Consider the following 18,862-nt stretch of genomic DNA (forward strand, 5'->3'; position numbering starts at 1 on the left):
ATTGTGCCCCAATATTCTAGGTACCCAATGTTCCCGGCGCCCAAAATGCTCGGCGTCGAATGTTTCCAGTGCCCAATCTGCGTCGCACAATCTTCCCATTTCGGGGTTTAAGGGTGTGACTTTGCTCCCCTGGTTTTGGGGGAGGGGGAGGGATTTTACTTTAATAAATTTTTGTTTGAAACTTTTCAATACATTTAAAAGAAATTTAAAGTAATGTTTTAAGAAAAAAAAATGTATTTGAATTTTGACATCTTGAGTTCAAATTATGTTTTTCACAATCACGAGTGTTTGTGTGTGTATGCATGTGTGTGTGTGCATATGTGTGTGTATGTATGTGTGTGTAGACGTGTGTGTTTGTGTCTGTGTGCAGGCATGAGTGTGTGTGTGTCTTTGTGTGGGTATGTATGTGTGTAGGCGTGTGTGTATGTATGCGTGTGTTTGTGGAGTATGTGTGCGTGCATATGTGTGTAAGTGTGTGTGTGCATATGTGTGGGTAGGCGTGTGTTTATGTATATGTGTAGGCGTGTGTGTATGTATATGTGTGTAGGCGTGTGTGTTTGTGTCTGTGTGCAAGCATGAGTGTGTTGGTATGTGTGTGGGTGAAAGTGTACGTATATACGCGTGTGCGTGTAGGTGTGTATGTATGCGTGTGCACTGTGCATTCAGGATATGGACGCAACCTGGAGGCGGGTTCCGCTAGAGGAGCAGCATCGGGACAGGCCGGTCGATGGTGGTGCTGCAGAGGGAGGCGGGGGGCAGTGGCGTAGCTAGGGTGTGGCGGTCCGCCCCGGGCGGCACTTTTTGAGGGGTGGCAAATTAACCCTTTTGCTGTAGAAAAATTGAGCGTACTTTTCAAATAAGGAAAGTATGGTTTTAATCTGTTACTGCAAGCAGAAAGAAAATCTTCGAATTGTGAGACTTTTGTGTCCACTACCTAATTGAAATTACGTTTATACAATACTGTTAAGAGTTCGTTATACAACTTCAAATTTCCTTTCAATGACGACACAGTTCTTGAGAAATACACTGGAGATTTATTTACAACTATGTACAAGAAATATCGTTAACACCTACTAGATTACCATAGCAATTAGGCAAATATCAATTAACACCGTACACTCAACGGTCCCACACGTATTTACATCAAAATACGCAAAAACACAGCGCAAAAGAGATAATACACTCTAATATCAAATCAGAAATAATACACTCTCAGCACAACGGCTCAGTCGAGACTGACTTTTTATCCGCGGCACGGCTATTTATAAACATTGAAAGAGAGCTCTAAATATTCCAGAAAATCCTACATCGTTCTACCACTTTCTCATTTCTTTCCATTCACAAATTTTATCATTCAGAAATGAGGGGACCGTATACTTCAGCCGAATGTTAGGGGGTTGTATGTACATTACAAAAAATTATTTACGGGTTAAGTTACTACAATAATTCTAGATGAAGAATAATGGAATAAACGCCGAATTTAGGCAGATTACAACAAATTAATCATAAAAATAATTAACAGAATTTGTAACAATACTTTCTGCTTTCTTTAAAAAACTTTCAAAAGTCTTGATAGCATATCAGCACAATTCCTTTTTTTTTCAGAGGGGGGCGGCAGTGGACAAGCATGGGACCAATGTTTTTTTAGACTGTAGAAGTTAACACCAGGAGGAAGAAAACGGTGATGTTTTCAAGTTTTCGTTGTAAGAAAGAGTTAACACTGGATTTTGAGAGAGTTTCTTGAAAACCTCCTAGTGAAAGAAAACCGTTTTATTATTATTATTATTATTATTATTTTAAACTTCAAGAAAATCGTGACAAGAGTAAGAAAGGGAGGGGGAGGTGAAAATGGTACACGAAAGAATTTATTGCTCATCACAGGGTTGGCTTCATAAGTTGCAGGGTTTATTTTGATTTCTCATTCATTACAAGAGTTCCCTATATCAAAAAAAGTAAAAAGGAATTTCTATTCTCCCGTTTTTGAGAGTAGAACATCCATCCGACAACTTTGGATCTTATGCTAGTATATTCCTTATGGAAGGTAAGCGAATTTCATTTTTCAACATTTTGTTTGGTCCCTCAGCTTGGTCAAGCATAGTCTAAAATTGTTTTTTAGCGTATTCAGTTTCAAATAGTTTTGGTTGGGAACCTCTCCCACCTTTACTCTATAGTCTAACAGCGTGAAAGATAGCTTCAAAATGTTTTAAGGAGGGAGAGCTCTTGAAACTTTCATCTCTTTTCCTGATATTACCAGAGATAGCTTAGAAATACGGTTTTAGACCTCAATATTTAAAAATTTCTGAGTAGAACTCCGAGCCCAGTCTTTTCTTCTAACGTAGCAAACACACCCAAAAAGTATATATTTAGGACTTTAATTTTGAAAACTTTCCTGGAGAAAACTCCTACCCTTTTTTCTAAAGTCTCAACATAGAGCCTGAAATAGCGATTTTAAAGCTTTGATACTTCAATATCAATTTTTGAAAACAGCATTGAAACCTTGACTATTCTTTATCTCCTAACGCGATCAAAGAAAGCTTAAAATACATTTTTATTATTTCAATTTCCGAAATTTTCCAAGAAAGATACCTCATTCAACCCCGCTCCCCTCATTTAACGTCTCCAAAGATTAAAAACTGCGTTTTGGAAACTTCAATTTTGAAAAATTTTCGAGGAAGGAAAGCCGAACTCCGCAACCTTTTCCTAACGTCCCCAAAGATAGTCCAAAATTTCGCTCACAGAAATTTCCGCGGGTGGGAGAGCTCGCTAATTCTTCCTTCTCAAGGATAACTTAAAATGAACTTTTGCTTGAAGAAAGATTTTGGGAATGAAACCTCCTTCTGCCCCCTTTTGCTCCTAACATTTTCAATATCAAACAAAGTCTAATGTCGGGCGTCTATTACGGAAATTTTCCATGAGAAAGATGCCCGGCTTCACAAAACTTTTGAAGCAATTAAGTATTTGGGAACCCTTTATCGTCACTAAAGATAGATGGGATCAACAAAGAAACACTAATAAAAGGTACTTTAGTTTTGAAAAAATCGAAAACAAACCCAACCCACTCTTTCGTTTCACTCTATCAAAAACAGCCTAAATTTTCGATTTTAAACGTAAATTTTGCAATTTTTTCCAATTGTGGGCCACCCCCCACCCCTTCTTTTTTTTTTTTTTTTTTGTAAGTATGTAGGAAATAATTACGTCTTTCTTTTTTCTTTAATAAAATTTCTAGTTTTAATTTAAACACCCTGGATGGACAGTTTAATGTATTAACTACTGTACAACGAAAGGGCGGCAAATTGAGGACTCGCCCCGGGCGGCAAACACTGTAGTTACGCCACTGGGGGGGGGATAAAATCATAGGAACGCTAAAAACAGTCAAGTGAGAACAATAAGCAATGTGATAGCTCAAAAATAAAAAAGAAATCAATTCATGTTAAGCAAAGGACGAATTGCAATCACGTAAGAACGTACACCACGACCGGTGGCGGACTGGCCCTGCGCGCCATTGGCCCACGGGCCGGTGCATGGGCTGGCTCGTCCCTACTCGGCCTGATCACCCTCCCTCCTCTGCGTCCTCGAACATGTGCCCCTTTAAACCTGTGCCTGTTAGTTTTTTGCTTGATTCTATATCTAATATATAGAAGAAAGCGAAAGAATGTAGGAGGGTTTTCGAACGCCAAAAAAGGACTGAACCGTTCGAATTTTAATTTTAAAGCCCGAAAATGGCATTAAATGGTTCTTTCCACCCAAAATAATTATCCGATTTCTTTGATTCAGGTCCCATTCGAAAGTCCGTGAAAAACACCTACAGAGTTCCTTCACATTTCCTTCGAGTTTCAAAAAAAAAAAAAAAAAGCTGTAAAATCAGCACAAAAAAATTAAAAAGCACTGCGAAGCGTAATGGAACGGAAATTTTAAAGCGGAAAATTATCGTTTGAGTGATCTCATTTTAAATTAGCGTTCAGAAGGTTTTGCCACTTTTTTTTTCTCTCGGTTGTGGCTTAATAAAATTTTGTTTTAGTTTTGAGGTAAAATTTTATCCCCTTTTGATTATTATTTAGCGACTTATCTTCTTTCTTTCTTTTTTTTTTCAAAAAGGATTTTAGTTGTATTTCTGGGGAGTTGCGTTTAATTTTTTTTTGGGAACTTTTGATTTGCCGTTTTCTTTCTTTAAGAATGTATTTTGACGGGAAATCTTGTTGTATTTTTTTTCTTTAATTGAAGCATGATTGTTAATCACGCGTCACTTGACAAAACCTTTTTTTCGAGGTAGACCGTGCAAAAAGCCGGGCAATGCAGCTAGTTAAAAATAAATGAAAGAAAAAAAAATTTTTTTTTCGCGATTTGCATCAAGTGAACCCCACCCTTCCCCCCATATTTGGTTCTATCGGCGCACATGGGTCTGGTTTACCTCTAATTGAGTCTGATAATAATATTTTTAGAAAAATTATGCTTAATACTTTCCTGAAAGTACAAAAAAACAATTACTTTTTTAAACACATTTAACCATTCATTTACTAAAATTAATTACTTCACTATTGTTACTCTCAATTGACGTGGAAAATAAGGGGCTGAGCGCCACCTAAAGAACTTTTACCCTCCCCCCCTTAGGTTCTTTCTAAAAAGATCGTAAAAATTTCGAGAAATATCTTCATTTCTGTCCCCTAGCTACCCCCTTTCCCTGTCTTGACAAATAAAGCTTGAAATTGAGCCTCTAAGACTTCAATTTTGAAAAACCCCAAAAGAGCCCAGCCCCCCTGCCCCACCCTTTTGTTTAAACACCAGAAAAAATTAAAACTGGTTTCTTAGGACATTATCAATTTCGCAAAAGTTACGATGGAGAAATCCCGAATCCCCTATTCTCGGTCTAGGAAAATTGGGCGCGGGGAACATTGGGAGCTGAGCACATTGTGCCAAATGTTCCCGGCGCCCAAAGTTCCCGACGCCCTAAGTGCTCGGCGCCCAAAGTTCCGGGCGCCCAATCTTCCCGTTTCGTCCCCAATGTTCCCGGCGCCCAGTGTTTCCAGCGCCCAATGTTTCCGGCGTCCAATGTTCCCGGCGTCCAATGTTCCCGGCGCCCAATGTTCCCGGCGCCCAATGTTCCCGGCTCCCAATACGCCCGTGCCCAATGTGCCTGGTGCCCAAAATGCTCTGCGCCCAATGTTCCCGGCGCCCAAATGCTATGCGCCCGATGTTCCCGGCGCCCAATCTTCCTAGACCGCGGTAAAATGCAGAGTTTCATTCGATAAATTAAGAATCCTCCTCCCAATAATGTATAGTCGAGATGCCCGTGTGTAGTGTCCTGGCTTGAAAAACAACTTTTAACGTTTATTTTTAGGACCAAAAGTCATTGACAAATGTTTAAAATACCCTTAATTCCTTTTTTTTCGTATACTAAATTAGTTCTTTTGTAACTTCAAAGAGTCACTGCGTGTTTTTTGAATCTTATTTTTGCGTCAGATGTCAGGATAAATATAAGTATGATTAAACATCTGGAACTGTATGGGACTCTGAAACTGTATAGTGCGGAATCTGTTTGCATTTGATTTTGGACTTTCCTCTCTAGCGACATCTGTGCACGTTTCTATCAAAACAGAGGATTGGTTTTGCTCTCTTTTAATTCCATGTCAACCACTATTGAATCAACGACATCTAACGGCATAGAGCAGAATAATAACTTTTATGTGACGTTTAGTTTGAGAGTATGTTTGTTGTACATGTAGTATCATGGCGACAAATGATGATGAGCCGATGCATTTATATGAAGTTTTCCAGAATTGCTTTAACAAGATAGCAAATAAACAACAAGGTAAAACATATAACTTTCCCGATTCAGTCCCAATGGGCATTTTTATTTTCTTTCTTCATTTTGGTGTACGATCTTCCTTTCAAGGTATTCATAAGGATGGTCCCTCCATCTTCATTGTTGTTATGCGATAATGCTTGTTGCTAAATTACTTTTATTAACGTTTTCTACTTGTCCAAGGTATGTATGATCGCATGATATAAAGAGAAGCTCAGGATATGATGCAAATTAAATAATTTTGCTCCAAAGAATTTGGTTAATTTCAAAATCTAGAAATTGACACGCTGTTAAAGTGATGCTCAGTATTTAAATCCAACACATGTGCATTTTAAATCTGTTGCTGAGTTTACATCTTTGTTTACAGAGCTGTAAGTACTACTGTTATTGTTTTTGATACATGAATATTGAAGCTGAAAAGTTCACATTGCTTAAAAAGCATTAATATTTGTGCAATAATAATTTAATTGTAATCATTTTTTTGTCTTCTTTCGGCTTGTAGTCCTTGGTGCACTGACAGGTGCCTGCAAATTGTTTTGTTTCTGTTCGAAATTCTGTTAAATTATATATACTTCGTTTTTTCAAAGTGATTCTTTTAAAAAATAATAATTAAATGGTTCTGAAACTAGGTTTGTGTAATTGTTTAATCCTTAACCTGTGTTTTAGTGGTTTTCGGTTGATGGGGAGTCTATTGGTATTTTTTCTTTAAAAAGCAAATTTGCTTCAGAATGCATTGATCTAAATATTTGTAAAAAGTATTTTTAACATTTTGTAAAAACGAGAAGACCAGCAACTTGGCCTGAGCCCAGCTAGGGTAGGTCTAGTCAGTTAATCAGTCCCCAATGTAAGTGCATCCATCTTTTTGCAAAGATTAATGTTGATTTTATAATTTTCGGAGCAGATGCGAAATTTGTATCAATCAAATCATTTTATTTATGACTAGGAAAAAATATTAAAAGGCATACATTATGTCAGTTATGTGTACGTGACAAAAGGGAACTGATTTTTTAAGGTTACATTTTTTGATTATGTGATTGCCTCCCAAAATATTTTTCTTAATTCAATATTTATAGCACTTAGTTTCTACCTAATTTTTATATTTGCTAATGTCTTAAAACTTAATAATAAAATATATGCATCTACAAAGTGTTTCATATTCTGTCATTGGGGTGCCCATGACATGTCTGGACTGCACCACTGAAAAGTTTTAGGGGGGGGGGGGGAGAGGCTCTGCTCTGTAGCATATAACGGGGAACGTGCCATCGCCTTTGAGGGCAAAGAAGTCGGGTAAATGGGGGTTTCCCTCAGGCCTGTTAGCTATTACATGGCTTGGCTTGAGGGCATGGGCACCTCTGTCCATTACTAGAAATTCTTGCTCATTAAATATTTTTTTAAGTTAGTGACATTCATATACAGTGGCTCTCAAAAGTGTTCGTACACTTATACTTTTCGATGAAATGTGCCTGTATTCATTGGTTAAAATTAATATTTTGGAATAGGTATTTAATTATAAGACCTATGATCTATTTTCAACAAAACTACAGGAGAATTTTTAACAACAGAATAAAACTTGATTTTTAAGAAATCAATAATCAAAAAGTGCCTAAAACTTTATGTGACAAAAGTCTTCATACACTGTAAAAAAAATATATATAGGTTAGTAAATAATTTAACTTTTTCGTAAGTTATTATTTAGTAGAATATCATGCAGTATCAACAATAGCTTTTAAACGTCTTTGAAAAGATATCATTGTTTTTTTCTTTCTATCTTTTTTTTAATGAATTTCTGAGCTCAACTGCAATTCGATTCTCACTGTTCCTCGTTCGCTTTTTCGGTTCAATGCTGTATTTTTGTAATCTAGCCTCCAGATTTCTCTGAATATGCTACATTAAGTTTAAATCTGGCGATTGAGGAGATATTTTCTAAATTTAGGGAGATTTTTTGAGGCACCAGACGTGAACGTTGAAAACTGTGTGCTTCTTATCATTATCTTGATAAAAAACAAAGTTGTTTCCGATTACCAATCTTCGAGTTAATAGTTTGAAATTGCTTTTCAAAATATTTAAATGAACAGCATAATTCATTGTTTCACCAAAAAATTCCAAACTAACTAGTGCTGATGCTGATATGCACCCTTGCACAAGAACATCTTCACTGTCTTGATTGACTGGTTCAACTTTAAGTTCTTGAGATTAATTCCTCATTTGTTCTTCTATTTACAATTATACAACAATTTAGCCAAAAATGTTGAATTAATTTTCATCTGTAAGTAAGACGTTATTTCAAAACGTTTTGAGCTTATTTATCATTCATTTTGCGACAAAAAGCGTAAGCTTTCTGATGTTCGCACAAACAGGAAAATTTGTACGGGAAGAGGTCACTTTTAATCCAGATAATCAGAGAACTTGGCGAACAATTTTAGGTGAAAATTAAGTGTAAGATGTTTCATTAAATTCTGCAGAAACTTTTACAGCGCTCAAATGTGTTTATTTCATAGATTTTTTTTACTAAATCTCCGATCAGGCTTTGTTAACTTTGCCGGTTGACCTTTTCTTACCTTGTTTTCAATCTGATTCTTTTCTTTAAAGCATTTTATCAAGCACTTTACTATAAAATGGTATAAATTAACTAATTTAGAGACATTTTAAACCAATTTACCACTATTATGAAGAAAGAAAATCAAATTTCAAATTGTGTTTATTGTTTTTTACGAATACTAGCTATTTAAAAATAATAAGCAAAATATTAGGGAATAAATAAACAAAAAACTAAAGTTAAATCACTTTACAGTATCAACACAATGCAAAAATAATAAAAAAAAAACACATATGATAATTTCAATTGTGAATTTATTCGAAAATATTTCTGTGTACGATGACTTTTTTGGCGTATTATTTCTCTCTCTTTGGGGGGGGGGGGGGGGGGGGTTGACAAATTTAAAAAATAAAATCAGGCAATATTTTGAAAAAAACTACTGGGTTTTATTTAGAATGGCATAGGAATGAGGTGAAAAAAAATTAGACTTCATATTCGAATTCTGTTTCCCGTTATTTTGGTCTTACTACAAGATTTCAAAGTGTACGAACACTTTTGGTATTTTGACTGCTGAATTTTTAAAAAACCCACGCGCAAAAGTGCCCTCTTCTGAAACGTCACAAGCTTATGTCACAGGGCTCTAGGGGCAACCTTCTGTGGCACTATGGTTTCCGGATTCGTTAAAGCACTGTCTAATAATCTTCTTCAAGTAACATCAATAATGGTGTTCGAATATTTCCTAGAGGATGAGAGATTTAATGTTCCAGAAACACAATGCCAAGTGCATCTTAAACGAAGCCAACTGCACTTTCGTCGGCTTTTCCTTGTCCGTTGAGCTCGATGGATGACGTCTCTTCCTGAGTCATTTGACGTCACATTCTCTTGAACTTTAAAAATCGTTTTAAAAAAACTACTTATCCTATCACAAACATTTTTTCACCAATGATTTTCATACATGTTATTCTATCATCTTAATATATAAAAATCTTCTGTGCGGATGATTGTCACCATAAAGCTTTTAAACTGCTGGACCAATTTTGATCAAATTTTTTGTGTTTAATTAAGTTGTGGCGAGGATGGTTTGAAGCGTGATGGATCGAATCGGAAACGTTTTTGTTACGTAATTAATTTAAACATTGGATTGTTATATCTCCCAAATGATTGATATTTATTTTAACAATTGTTGAGCGAGAACTTAAATAAATATTTAACCCATTGCCAAAGGACAATAAGAAAGCCAGCTCTGCTTTTTGTAATGAAATTTCCTACTGTGATATGTCAATTGAAAGTAGATAAAACGTAGAGAGAGTGAAGCCTTAATTTCTCTCTCTCTCTCTCTCTCTTGAAAGCAACGATTTTAGGTCCTGTGATATATTTTAAAGTAAAGTACTGGAAGGTTCACGCAAAATGCGTGTTTTGTCGTCATAGTTTAACCATGTGACTGGATCGGTGCTTTAAGTTTCCCTAACCAAATGATCAGAAAGATCATTTGGTTATTCTTTATCTTTGGTTAAAAGAACAAGTTAGGCAATGTATGAAGTTTAAAAAGTTTTCGTTCAAAAGATCGGACCGCTAAGCGGTTGGAGTTGGCTTAGCTCACTGATCGGCTGGATTACAGTAAAGTGGTGGCTTGGTGACTTTGGCTATAAACAATAGAGTTGCATGATCATTTGTTTACATTTTAAAGCTACTGTTAATGTAATTTATTGTATTTTTTGTTTATTTGGCGAAATATTTCAAATTGCAAAGACTTGTTTTTTTGTCATTTTAGTTGAAAAATGTCTTTATTTTACATCTGGAAGGGGGGGGGGGGGAGGGATGAGTGATTTTCGCTTATTTTGAGAACTGTTTTTACCTTTATCATTTTTCTAAACGATATCCTTTCGATTGTTTTTTTTTCATATGGGGGATGTTGCAGTGGGATTTCCCGTTTGTTCCAGATGAGTAGTTAGAATTTTACACTTAATATCTGAGGACGCTTTTTATCCTTTGAGTATGGCTGAAAGAACAAACCATCAAGTACGGGAGAAAAAATAGTTAATAAAACAACTGCTCAGTGGGCATTAGATAAATCAAGTTGTAATAAAAATACGCATTCTGACACCATAGCAACTTAAAACATTTTTTTTTTACTTATTTTTTTTCAACAGAACGGTTTAAACACTTGTTAGTTTATTGAAATTTTTTAACTTTTCAATTTACAAAGTTTGAACAGAACAACGTCTGTCAGGTCCTCTAGTATAAAAATAAAATTGAAAAAATCGAAAACTTTCCTTTTAGTGTAATTGCTTTTGGAACTTTTTTCCCCATGCTATTATAGCTGTGTATTAGATAACTATAGCCACCCTTTATTAGATAAACAATTTGATTATTATGCTTCTTCTCTGTCTCCCAAGCTAATAATAAAGGTACTAAAATTTTGCTTTAAATTTAGGACTACTTTATGAGAAAAGAAGTATGATTTCATAGGAAAATTAATATTTCTACCCTTTTAAGCTAACAAATAAAACAGACCTTTTCAATTCATCTGAATTCACTGCAGTGTAAGTTATATTTGTTTCATTTTACAAAATAATGATACTAAGAATAATAATTGTTTTATAATTACGAAACTTAAGATTCCAATTTATGTTACTTCATTTTAGTTATGTTTGTTTTGTCATTTTTTAAATTTTAGTCATGAGAAAGCTACATTTTACAAATGATAAATAGGATTACCAACTCTTAAAAACATAGCAATTTTTACAGGTTATTCTATATTTTTCGAAGTTGTACTAGCTAAATCAATACTAAAACTGTAAGATAAAAGAAATTGAGGTAAATGAAAAGGAAAACAAATCTTATATACTGTGGAGCCCTGATTTTATGTTTTCGGTCAGACTAGTAATAATCACTTAATAAGCCGGAAAACCTGATATCGGGCAGCAGGGGCGGATCCAGACAGAATTCTCGGAGGAGGCCATTTGGAAAAATACAAGGCTTTAGAATTTTTTTAAATTTTACAAATATCAATATAGCCCACCTTTAACTAGAGCATTTATTAAAGAACTTTCACTAGGCGACGTAAGTTTAACGTACAGGAAACCTTTCCAGTAATTTTCTCTTTTCTTAATTAACAAACGTGTGCGTATATCGTTGCCTCAAAGTGGTATTCTTGTAATCAGTACTGTTTTCTAAGGCAATTGTATAGGACTTCTGATTTGAGAGGAAGACGATATGAACCAACCATAAGTATAATATTAAGTCGGAAGTAAAGGGGGTCCAGGGATTTCTCCCCCGGAAAAGTTTTAAATTTGTAGTCTTAAAAACATATTTTAGACGATCTTTAGTAATGTTAGGGGAGGAGAGTTTTGTTGGCGCTCCCCTGCCTATTTTTCGAAATTGCAGCTCTAAGAATGCAGTTTTAGACAATCTTTGATGATGTTAGAGAGAGGAGAGATTTGAGGGCCCATCTAAGGAAATTTTTCTGATTTATAATCTTAAAAATGCATTTTAACTCTTTCGTAATATTAAGGGCTCTGGTGTGACCTACCCCCTCCTATTTTTCAAAATTGAAACCTTAAAAAATGTAAACATTATCTCCAATAATGTTAAAAAGAGGGAGGTTTGGGGTTTCTCCGGCGGATTTGTTTTGCCGTTGTAGAGCCAAAAACGCAGTTTAATATGATTTTTTCTCGATGATACGTGGAGGAGAATTTCGAGAGCAGACACCAAGAATTTTTTCTTATTTGCGGTCTTAAAAATGCATTCTAATTGTTTTAGGTAATTGGAGGGGAGAAGAGATTTAGAGCGCTCCCCTCAAAATTGTAGCTCTAAAAAGGCTGTTTTAGAAGACTTTTTGGTGATGTTAAGGGGAGGAGAGATTAAAAAGCCCATCCCAGGAAATTTTACTAATTTATAGACTTAAAAACACCTTCTAGATTATCTTTGGTAAGGTTAGGGTTTGAAGAGATTCTAAGGTTCTTTCTCAAACTTTTTTCAAAATTCGACACTTTAAATTGCAGATAAGCAGTCCATGATTCATGAGTAACTTTTAGAGGACCAGCAGTTTTTCGAAATTGAAGCTCCAGAAACTTAATTCTTGCAGACTTTAATAGTGTTAGGGAGGGAGGGGTTCTCCTCCGGAAATATTTTGAAACTCAAGCCACTTAAAACAAAATTTAGGCCGATCACGAACAATGTTGGCGAAAAGTAGAGGTGGGGTCCCTCCCCTGGAAACTTTTACAGGTTATTTTTTGAAACATGGTTTGTAGACAATCTTTGGTAATATTATATATTAAGAAAAGGAAGAGGAGTGATTAGGAGGGTCCCATATTAAAAAGGGAATGAAGAATAATTACATATTACTGCATAAAGCCAGGTTAAAACTTAAATCGAACTTTAACTTAATGCGCAATCATTAAATGCATAACTTTTTATCGGACACTTACTAACACATATCCATGCGCCCATATGCAAAATTGTAAGGGGAGGGGGGGGGGAGACTCGTATATTTTCCCCATGGTTTAGCAGGATATTTTTCCCATGAAAACCGATTTCAGAACACATTAGAGTCATTAAAATTTGACATTTTAAATAACTTATTCATTAATGGCTGTAGAAGAAATATTTTTACATTTTTTCAAAAAAAAAATGTACTAAAAGCAAGGAAGTTCTAACTTCTAGTGAGAGGAAGGGGCTCGAGCCCCCCTCCCCCTATATAGGCGCCCATATTCATTTTCTTTCCGGCATGGGAGAAGTAAACACATCTAAAAAGACGAGCCCATTATGCTAAATGAGCCTAAATATTTGGTATACACTTGATATTTTTGAAATTTTTGTGGGGTGGCCTTGTTTCCATTCTTGTTTGACTTAACATGAATTAGAATGAAGTTTTTTTTTTCCAATTTAAACTAGGAAAGAGGGTTTAAAAAACTATGCTTGAAACTTCCTCAGTGTGGTTTTATGGCTCCCCGGCGATGGGGACTTCGAGGTATAATAAGGATTTTTTTTAATATTTAGCTCTGAAAAAGATTTTAAACTATTTTTGAAACTTTCTCAGGGTGGCCATGGCCCCCTCTCGTTATTTTCCTTATTGTTAGACTTGTGTATATATATATATACTTATATTATAAGGGAAACTTTTTGCATTTTTGCTTAAAAAAAAGGGGATTTTAACTATTCTTGAATTTTTTTCGGAGGGGGCCATGGCCCCCATGGCCCCTCCCTGGATTCGCCCATGTCGGGCAGTGTATCACCAGCAGTGTGTATTAAATCCAGTGTAAATTCCTTCTCAACTACTCTAATCCATTTCTGTGATAAAGGTGAAAAATGCATTTTTTTTAGTGAGGAAAAAAGTTTAAGTATTTTCTTGTATTATTTGACTGTTTTCTGTCCGAATAAAATAACTTTAAAAAAAATTATTAAGTAAAAACAAAAAACCCAACTGCATAAAAACTAAAAAGAAAATTTTAGTTTACACTTTTTAGTTAATTTTCATTGATTTAGATATTATGATTATAAGATGGTAAACTTCGCTATCTTGTCATTTTTTTTTTGAAGAGTTTATATCGTGAGGATTATCAAATAACTTGGAGTGGTCTAAACTACTGATTATTAGTTCCTCTAGGCTTGCTTGCATAACTCGGACAAGCAACATATGCTTTTGACCTTTATCAAACATGCACGAACTTAAGTCAACCACAGCTGTATAAACAGCCTGTATAACTCATGATGGCGGGAGCTTAGAAACGTTATCAGTCAAATCTTTCTTGCAAATCTAAAAAAGTTTGTCAAGAAAGGATGATAGGTCACGAAACTCAGTCCCCTGAATAATGACAAAAACAAATGCAACATGTTAGAAATGAAAATCGAATTAGTAGACTTATTAAAAAAAATTCAGACAGCGAAAATGCTACTTGCATTTGTCGCATGCTGGTAGCGTGCAACACGATCCCGAACTGACAATATGGTGACTGGATGTTGATACGGGGAATTTCGATTACTGTCATGTGTTTAGTGACACTCCCAAGGTTAAGACAAATTGAAGGACGTAAGAATCATCAAAATTGGCCAAGGGATTTAGCCTCTACAATGCCACATAGGAACATACATATATTGACTCACAAACACTATCTCTCCTTTGCATCGCTCACGTGCAGTGGGGTAAAAATCTAAATGGAATGGGGGGGGGGGGGAATCTAAACATTTGTAATAAATGTACTGATTTTAAAAATACAAAAATTATAATTTAAGAATATTAAATATTTAAAGAATTGAACTTATAAAAATCTTTCAAATTGTTGTTTAAAAATATGTTTTAGTGGAGTTTTAAAATGATTGCTGCTCCAATTACATGTATTTCTTTCTTCCATTTATAAATTAATATACAGGGCCCAATACAGACTGATTTTACTACCGTTTTTCGGTACTATCGCAAAAATCATATTTTAAAATCAGCAGCTTCACAAAAATAATTTTGAGAAACGTCAGAGCCACATAAACAATGTTAAAAAATCAGAAGTTTCACAAAAATCTGTATTTTGAAATAGAAAATTTGTTACTACATTTAAAACAAAATTTACTCATTTAATAAAATGCTAAGCAGTTTTATATGCACAATAGAGATGAGATATGAGCTCGGCCCGGGCCTGAAGCAGGCTCGGTACCGAAAATAGGTTTCGGGCTCGGGCTCAAGTACAGATATTCAATCGCCAATCTCCATATAAATTCAAAGCAAATAAACATTTTCCTACTGTGAGAAAATGAAAGGAACATTTAAATCAGTTCAATCAATGTCAAATTTACCCCCCCTCCCCCCCCCCAAAAAACAACAAATAAATTAACACTTATTTATGGTGTCTTTTTGCAATTACTATTGCGATATGTCATACAGTAATGCATTTGAAGTGGAGCATTTTAAGAAAATTTAGAAACTTCTCTCTGTTAATGAAGAACATTTGGCATAACATTTTTCATTAACAGAGAGATCATGTCAGACTGTAGAAGGCTCGGTTTTTGATGCAAGTAAGTTTCCTCCGGGCTCGGATTTTGGTTCAAGACAATATCACTCGGGCTCGGGGGTAGCAAGGGGGTAGATAGCTTTAAAAGGGCCATTAATCTTCATTAGGGACTAAAATGTCTAAGGGGAACAGCCTAGTCAGAGTCTGTTGCTGATCATCACATTTGTATTGCAAGAACAGATTTCACTTCATGTCAACATCTCCTTTATTAATATCAAGTAGTATATATACGTATAATGTGTGTGTACAGTATTGTGTGTGTGAATGTGTGTGTATATATGTATAATGTGTGTGTGTGTCTTTACATCAAAACATACTTTTTGCCGCTCCAATGACACTATTTTCATGCTCCAAGTTTCTACAAAACAAACTTTTTGGTGAGCCAAACTGCTCCTAATCCACTATTTTCCTGAGCTAAGCTGCTCCAAAAGTGGGTTTCTGTTGGCACATCCCTGTGTGTTTGTTTTTATAAATGCTATTAGATGCATTATTACTCATTTTAAAACTCATTTGATTTATATATACACTTAAATAAACTTCAACTGATCTTACTTTTTTCATTTTCACTTTAAAACATTTTACAATCAATTGTTTATATACATTTTTTATATAATGCTATTTTTATAATAAAATATTACTTGAATAGGGAGAATCTTTACAATTATTTATTATTTTCAAACTTCAAATTTCTAACTAAAAACTTTCAGTTTACTGGAAAAGTGGACGAAATGGACAAAATGACATTTTTTCCAGGCTTTTCCTGCCGATTTTTTCCCGGGTAGACAAAATAGGACACCTTGATCATGTGACACCTGACAATCAAGAACGTGATTGCATTACCTGGATTAAAATCCAATATCTTAAAGCCATTAAATTTTATCATCATAACATCATCACGCTACTGCATAAAAAAGATTTCTCTTATCAAGTTTTATTAGTTAATTTCATTCGACTGAAACCATGCTCAAGTTCAGCAGTGCTGAATGGTAAAATCCACAATAAATAAGTTTTGGAAAGAAAAGATTCGGTGTGTGATCTAAAATTTTAGGATTCATATTTGGCACATATATTTGGAAATCTAGACATCAAGGTAAAATATTTGATAACAAAATGCCACTAACAGCTGCTTACTACCCCTACCATAAACAACAAAATTTGGAAGCAGGAAGCTTCTGCAAATTCTTTTTAACTTCTTCACGATCCCACAAATACAATATCTTAAATGAATTTTGAGTTAAACCTCCTTGAAGGTTGTCAGCCGGCTTAAATCCCCCCCCCCCCCCGGTGGTGAGGCTACTGTGTTTAATTGATTAAATATAATTTTAAAATTTTAGGAAGGATTTTCAGCATTCAAGTATCTTTGTTTCTCCTAAAATCTTAAATCCCATTTTTTTGGCATCCTCCAGAGAGGTCCCCCCCCCCGACCCTGTGGTGAAGCTACTATGTTTAATAGATAAATTTAATTTAAAATGTTGGGGAAATTTGTGGATTTAGGACCGAGTCCCTGGTGGGAGGGGGGGAGGAGACTTTTTTTCTCTTTGGAGAAGCATTAATACCTACCTGCTCATTTTAGTGAGACTTTTCATAAATGTTGCAAAAATTTGCCAGGTTTTATGATTTCATACAGGAAATCAATTTTTCTTTCAAATCAGTTTCAGATTTTTAACAACTTATTACAGAACTCGCTATTTTTTTTCAAATTTCAGCAATTTTTTCCAAAATTTTTGATGACTAGGTCAGATTTTTTTAATAATGACAGTGAATGGCTTAATGATTATGACTTACTTTCTAAATAGCATTTAAAAAGTAAGTTGAAGGTTTTTTTATTCATGCAATTAGTTAGAGTAACTAACCCTGACTCCGGGTACTAAAGTAGTACTTGTAAGACTGGTTGATTGTATAGTAAAAACAGTTCGTTTAGAAGCTCGATATATGAAAAGGTCTTCCAAGTATTTATTTATGCGTTGATTTGTCATTAGAGTTTTATATGTAGCTTATAAATAGAGTAATACTTTAGCAAATTGATACAGAATGGGTGGAAGTAACAAGTTACGAAGGGCGGATTCAGGAGGAGGGTTAAAGCAAAGACGGCGCCGGCGCACCAAAAAAGTGTGGGGTCAAAAAAAGTGCGAGGGGTTAAAGGGCGTTGCCTCTGCAGCTGTTCTTTTTTTTTTTTTTGTAGAATTGGGTTGTGTTCAGGGCTTCTAACATTTGATTCTATGACCTCCAAAAAAAGTGGAATATATCCTCAAAAATCGGGACGGATGGCCACCGCAGACTTTCTCCTTCCACTTCTGGTGAGCAAAGTTCATTTATTTGGAATTTTTAGTTATTACTTTGGTGAAAAAAAATAAATCCACCCTGTAAAAAATCATTTTTGAATCGATTATTAATTTCTAAAAGTGATGAGGCAAGGCCCCTTTACTTTCAAAAGTGGCCTCCCTTGCCCCCTTGTTCGAGCCAATTATGGTTAAAGGGTCAGTTGACCCCCCTGTGGCAAGAATTTCATTAAATTATTATCATTCAGTTCAGACTTCAGTTTTTTAGATCCGAAGAAATAGTACATGGAACCAAAGTTTTTTTGCTTGGTTCTGTAAGATATTTCTTCTCAGCTTATCATAATTCAAAGGATTGACTAGGTTTGTTTACTGGGCTATTTCTGAGCAGTGTGGGAAATAAGTATTTATTTATTTGATGAGCGGTACTGCTATTCAAGTTTTGATATTGTGGAGCAGTTCTGTAAAATTAAAAAGAAGTTTTGTGAGATTTGTTAAATTGAATTTTCAATAAGAAAACAAACTAGTTTTTGGAAACGTAATACTTAATGTTTGCATTTAAAAAGTTTTGAACAATGGCAGTTAGGATATGAAAATGCAGTCGGACCCCGATTTAACGAATTCACTGGGTCTGAAACTTTTATACGTTAAATCCGGGTTATTTGTAATATCAGCATGTGAAATTAAAAAAAAAAGCACTTACCTCACCTTAAACCCCTAATAAGCAACTGCGTAAAAACATCCATAATTAGAAAGTGTACACTTTTTATTTAGCATTCCACGACTTATTACACGCTAGTTATTTTGAAATTTTAAACTACTGAGTAGTAGATGTTTCACAATTTCCTTGATATTTGACTCAAAATAGTTCTCTTTCGACTTTATGGAGAGAAGAAAATACCGTGTCTTTTGCAGCCTGCTGCATGAGATATGTTTTTAGTTTCCAGGCTATGTAAAGCATTTGAAAAAGTAAGTTTTCATGGGAGTTTCACTATCGCTTTTCTGCATCAGAATAACTATTCGTTGATTGTCCTCTCGCATTCGCACGTCATAAAAAGCTGATTCCAAGAAAATCCTTTTTTCTGCTTCGGACAATAAGCATGTAACATTTGAAAAACAATCCAATATTTCCTAACTTAAATTAACAAAAAAAAAATTGGGCTGTTAAAATAATTTGTTATTTTGTGGTTTATTATTCGGTAAATAGGGGTGTTTGCTTTCATTTTAGTCGGGGAAAAAGAAAAATTCG

At 34.9% G+C, this 18,862-nt stretch overlaps 1 protein-coding gene across 1 annotated transcript in view; it reads left to right on the top strand.

Moving 5' to 3' along the window:
• Positions 1 to 5,703: 5,703 nt before the first annotated feature.
• Positions 5,704 to 18,862, top strand: part of LOC129231590 (transcription factor 12-like) — a 153,185-nt gene continuing 140,026 nt past the window's right edge. Inside the window, exon 1 of the mRNA XM_054865951.1 lies at positions 5,704 to 5,806. Coding sequence (XP_054721926.1) covers positions 5,725 to 5,806 — 82 coding nt within the window. The 5' untranslated portion in view covers positions 5,704 to 5,724. The remainder of the gene's footprint in view (positions 5,807 to 18,862) is intronic.

The sequence above is a fragment of the Uloborus diversus genome, chromosome 10 (genome assembly GCF_026930045.1).
Source record: "Uloborus diversus isolate 005 chromosome 10, Udiv.v.3.1, whole genome shotgun sequence".
NCBI lineage: Eukaryota > Metazoa > Arthropoda > Arachnida > Araneae > Uloboridae > Uloborus > Uloborus diversus.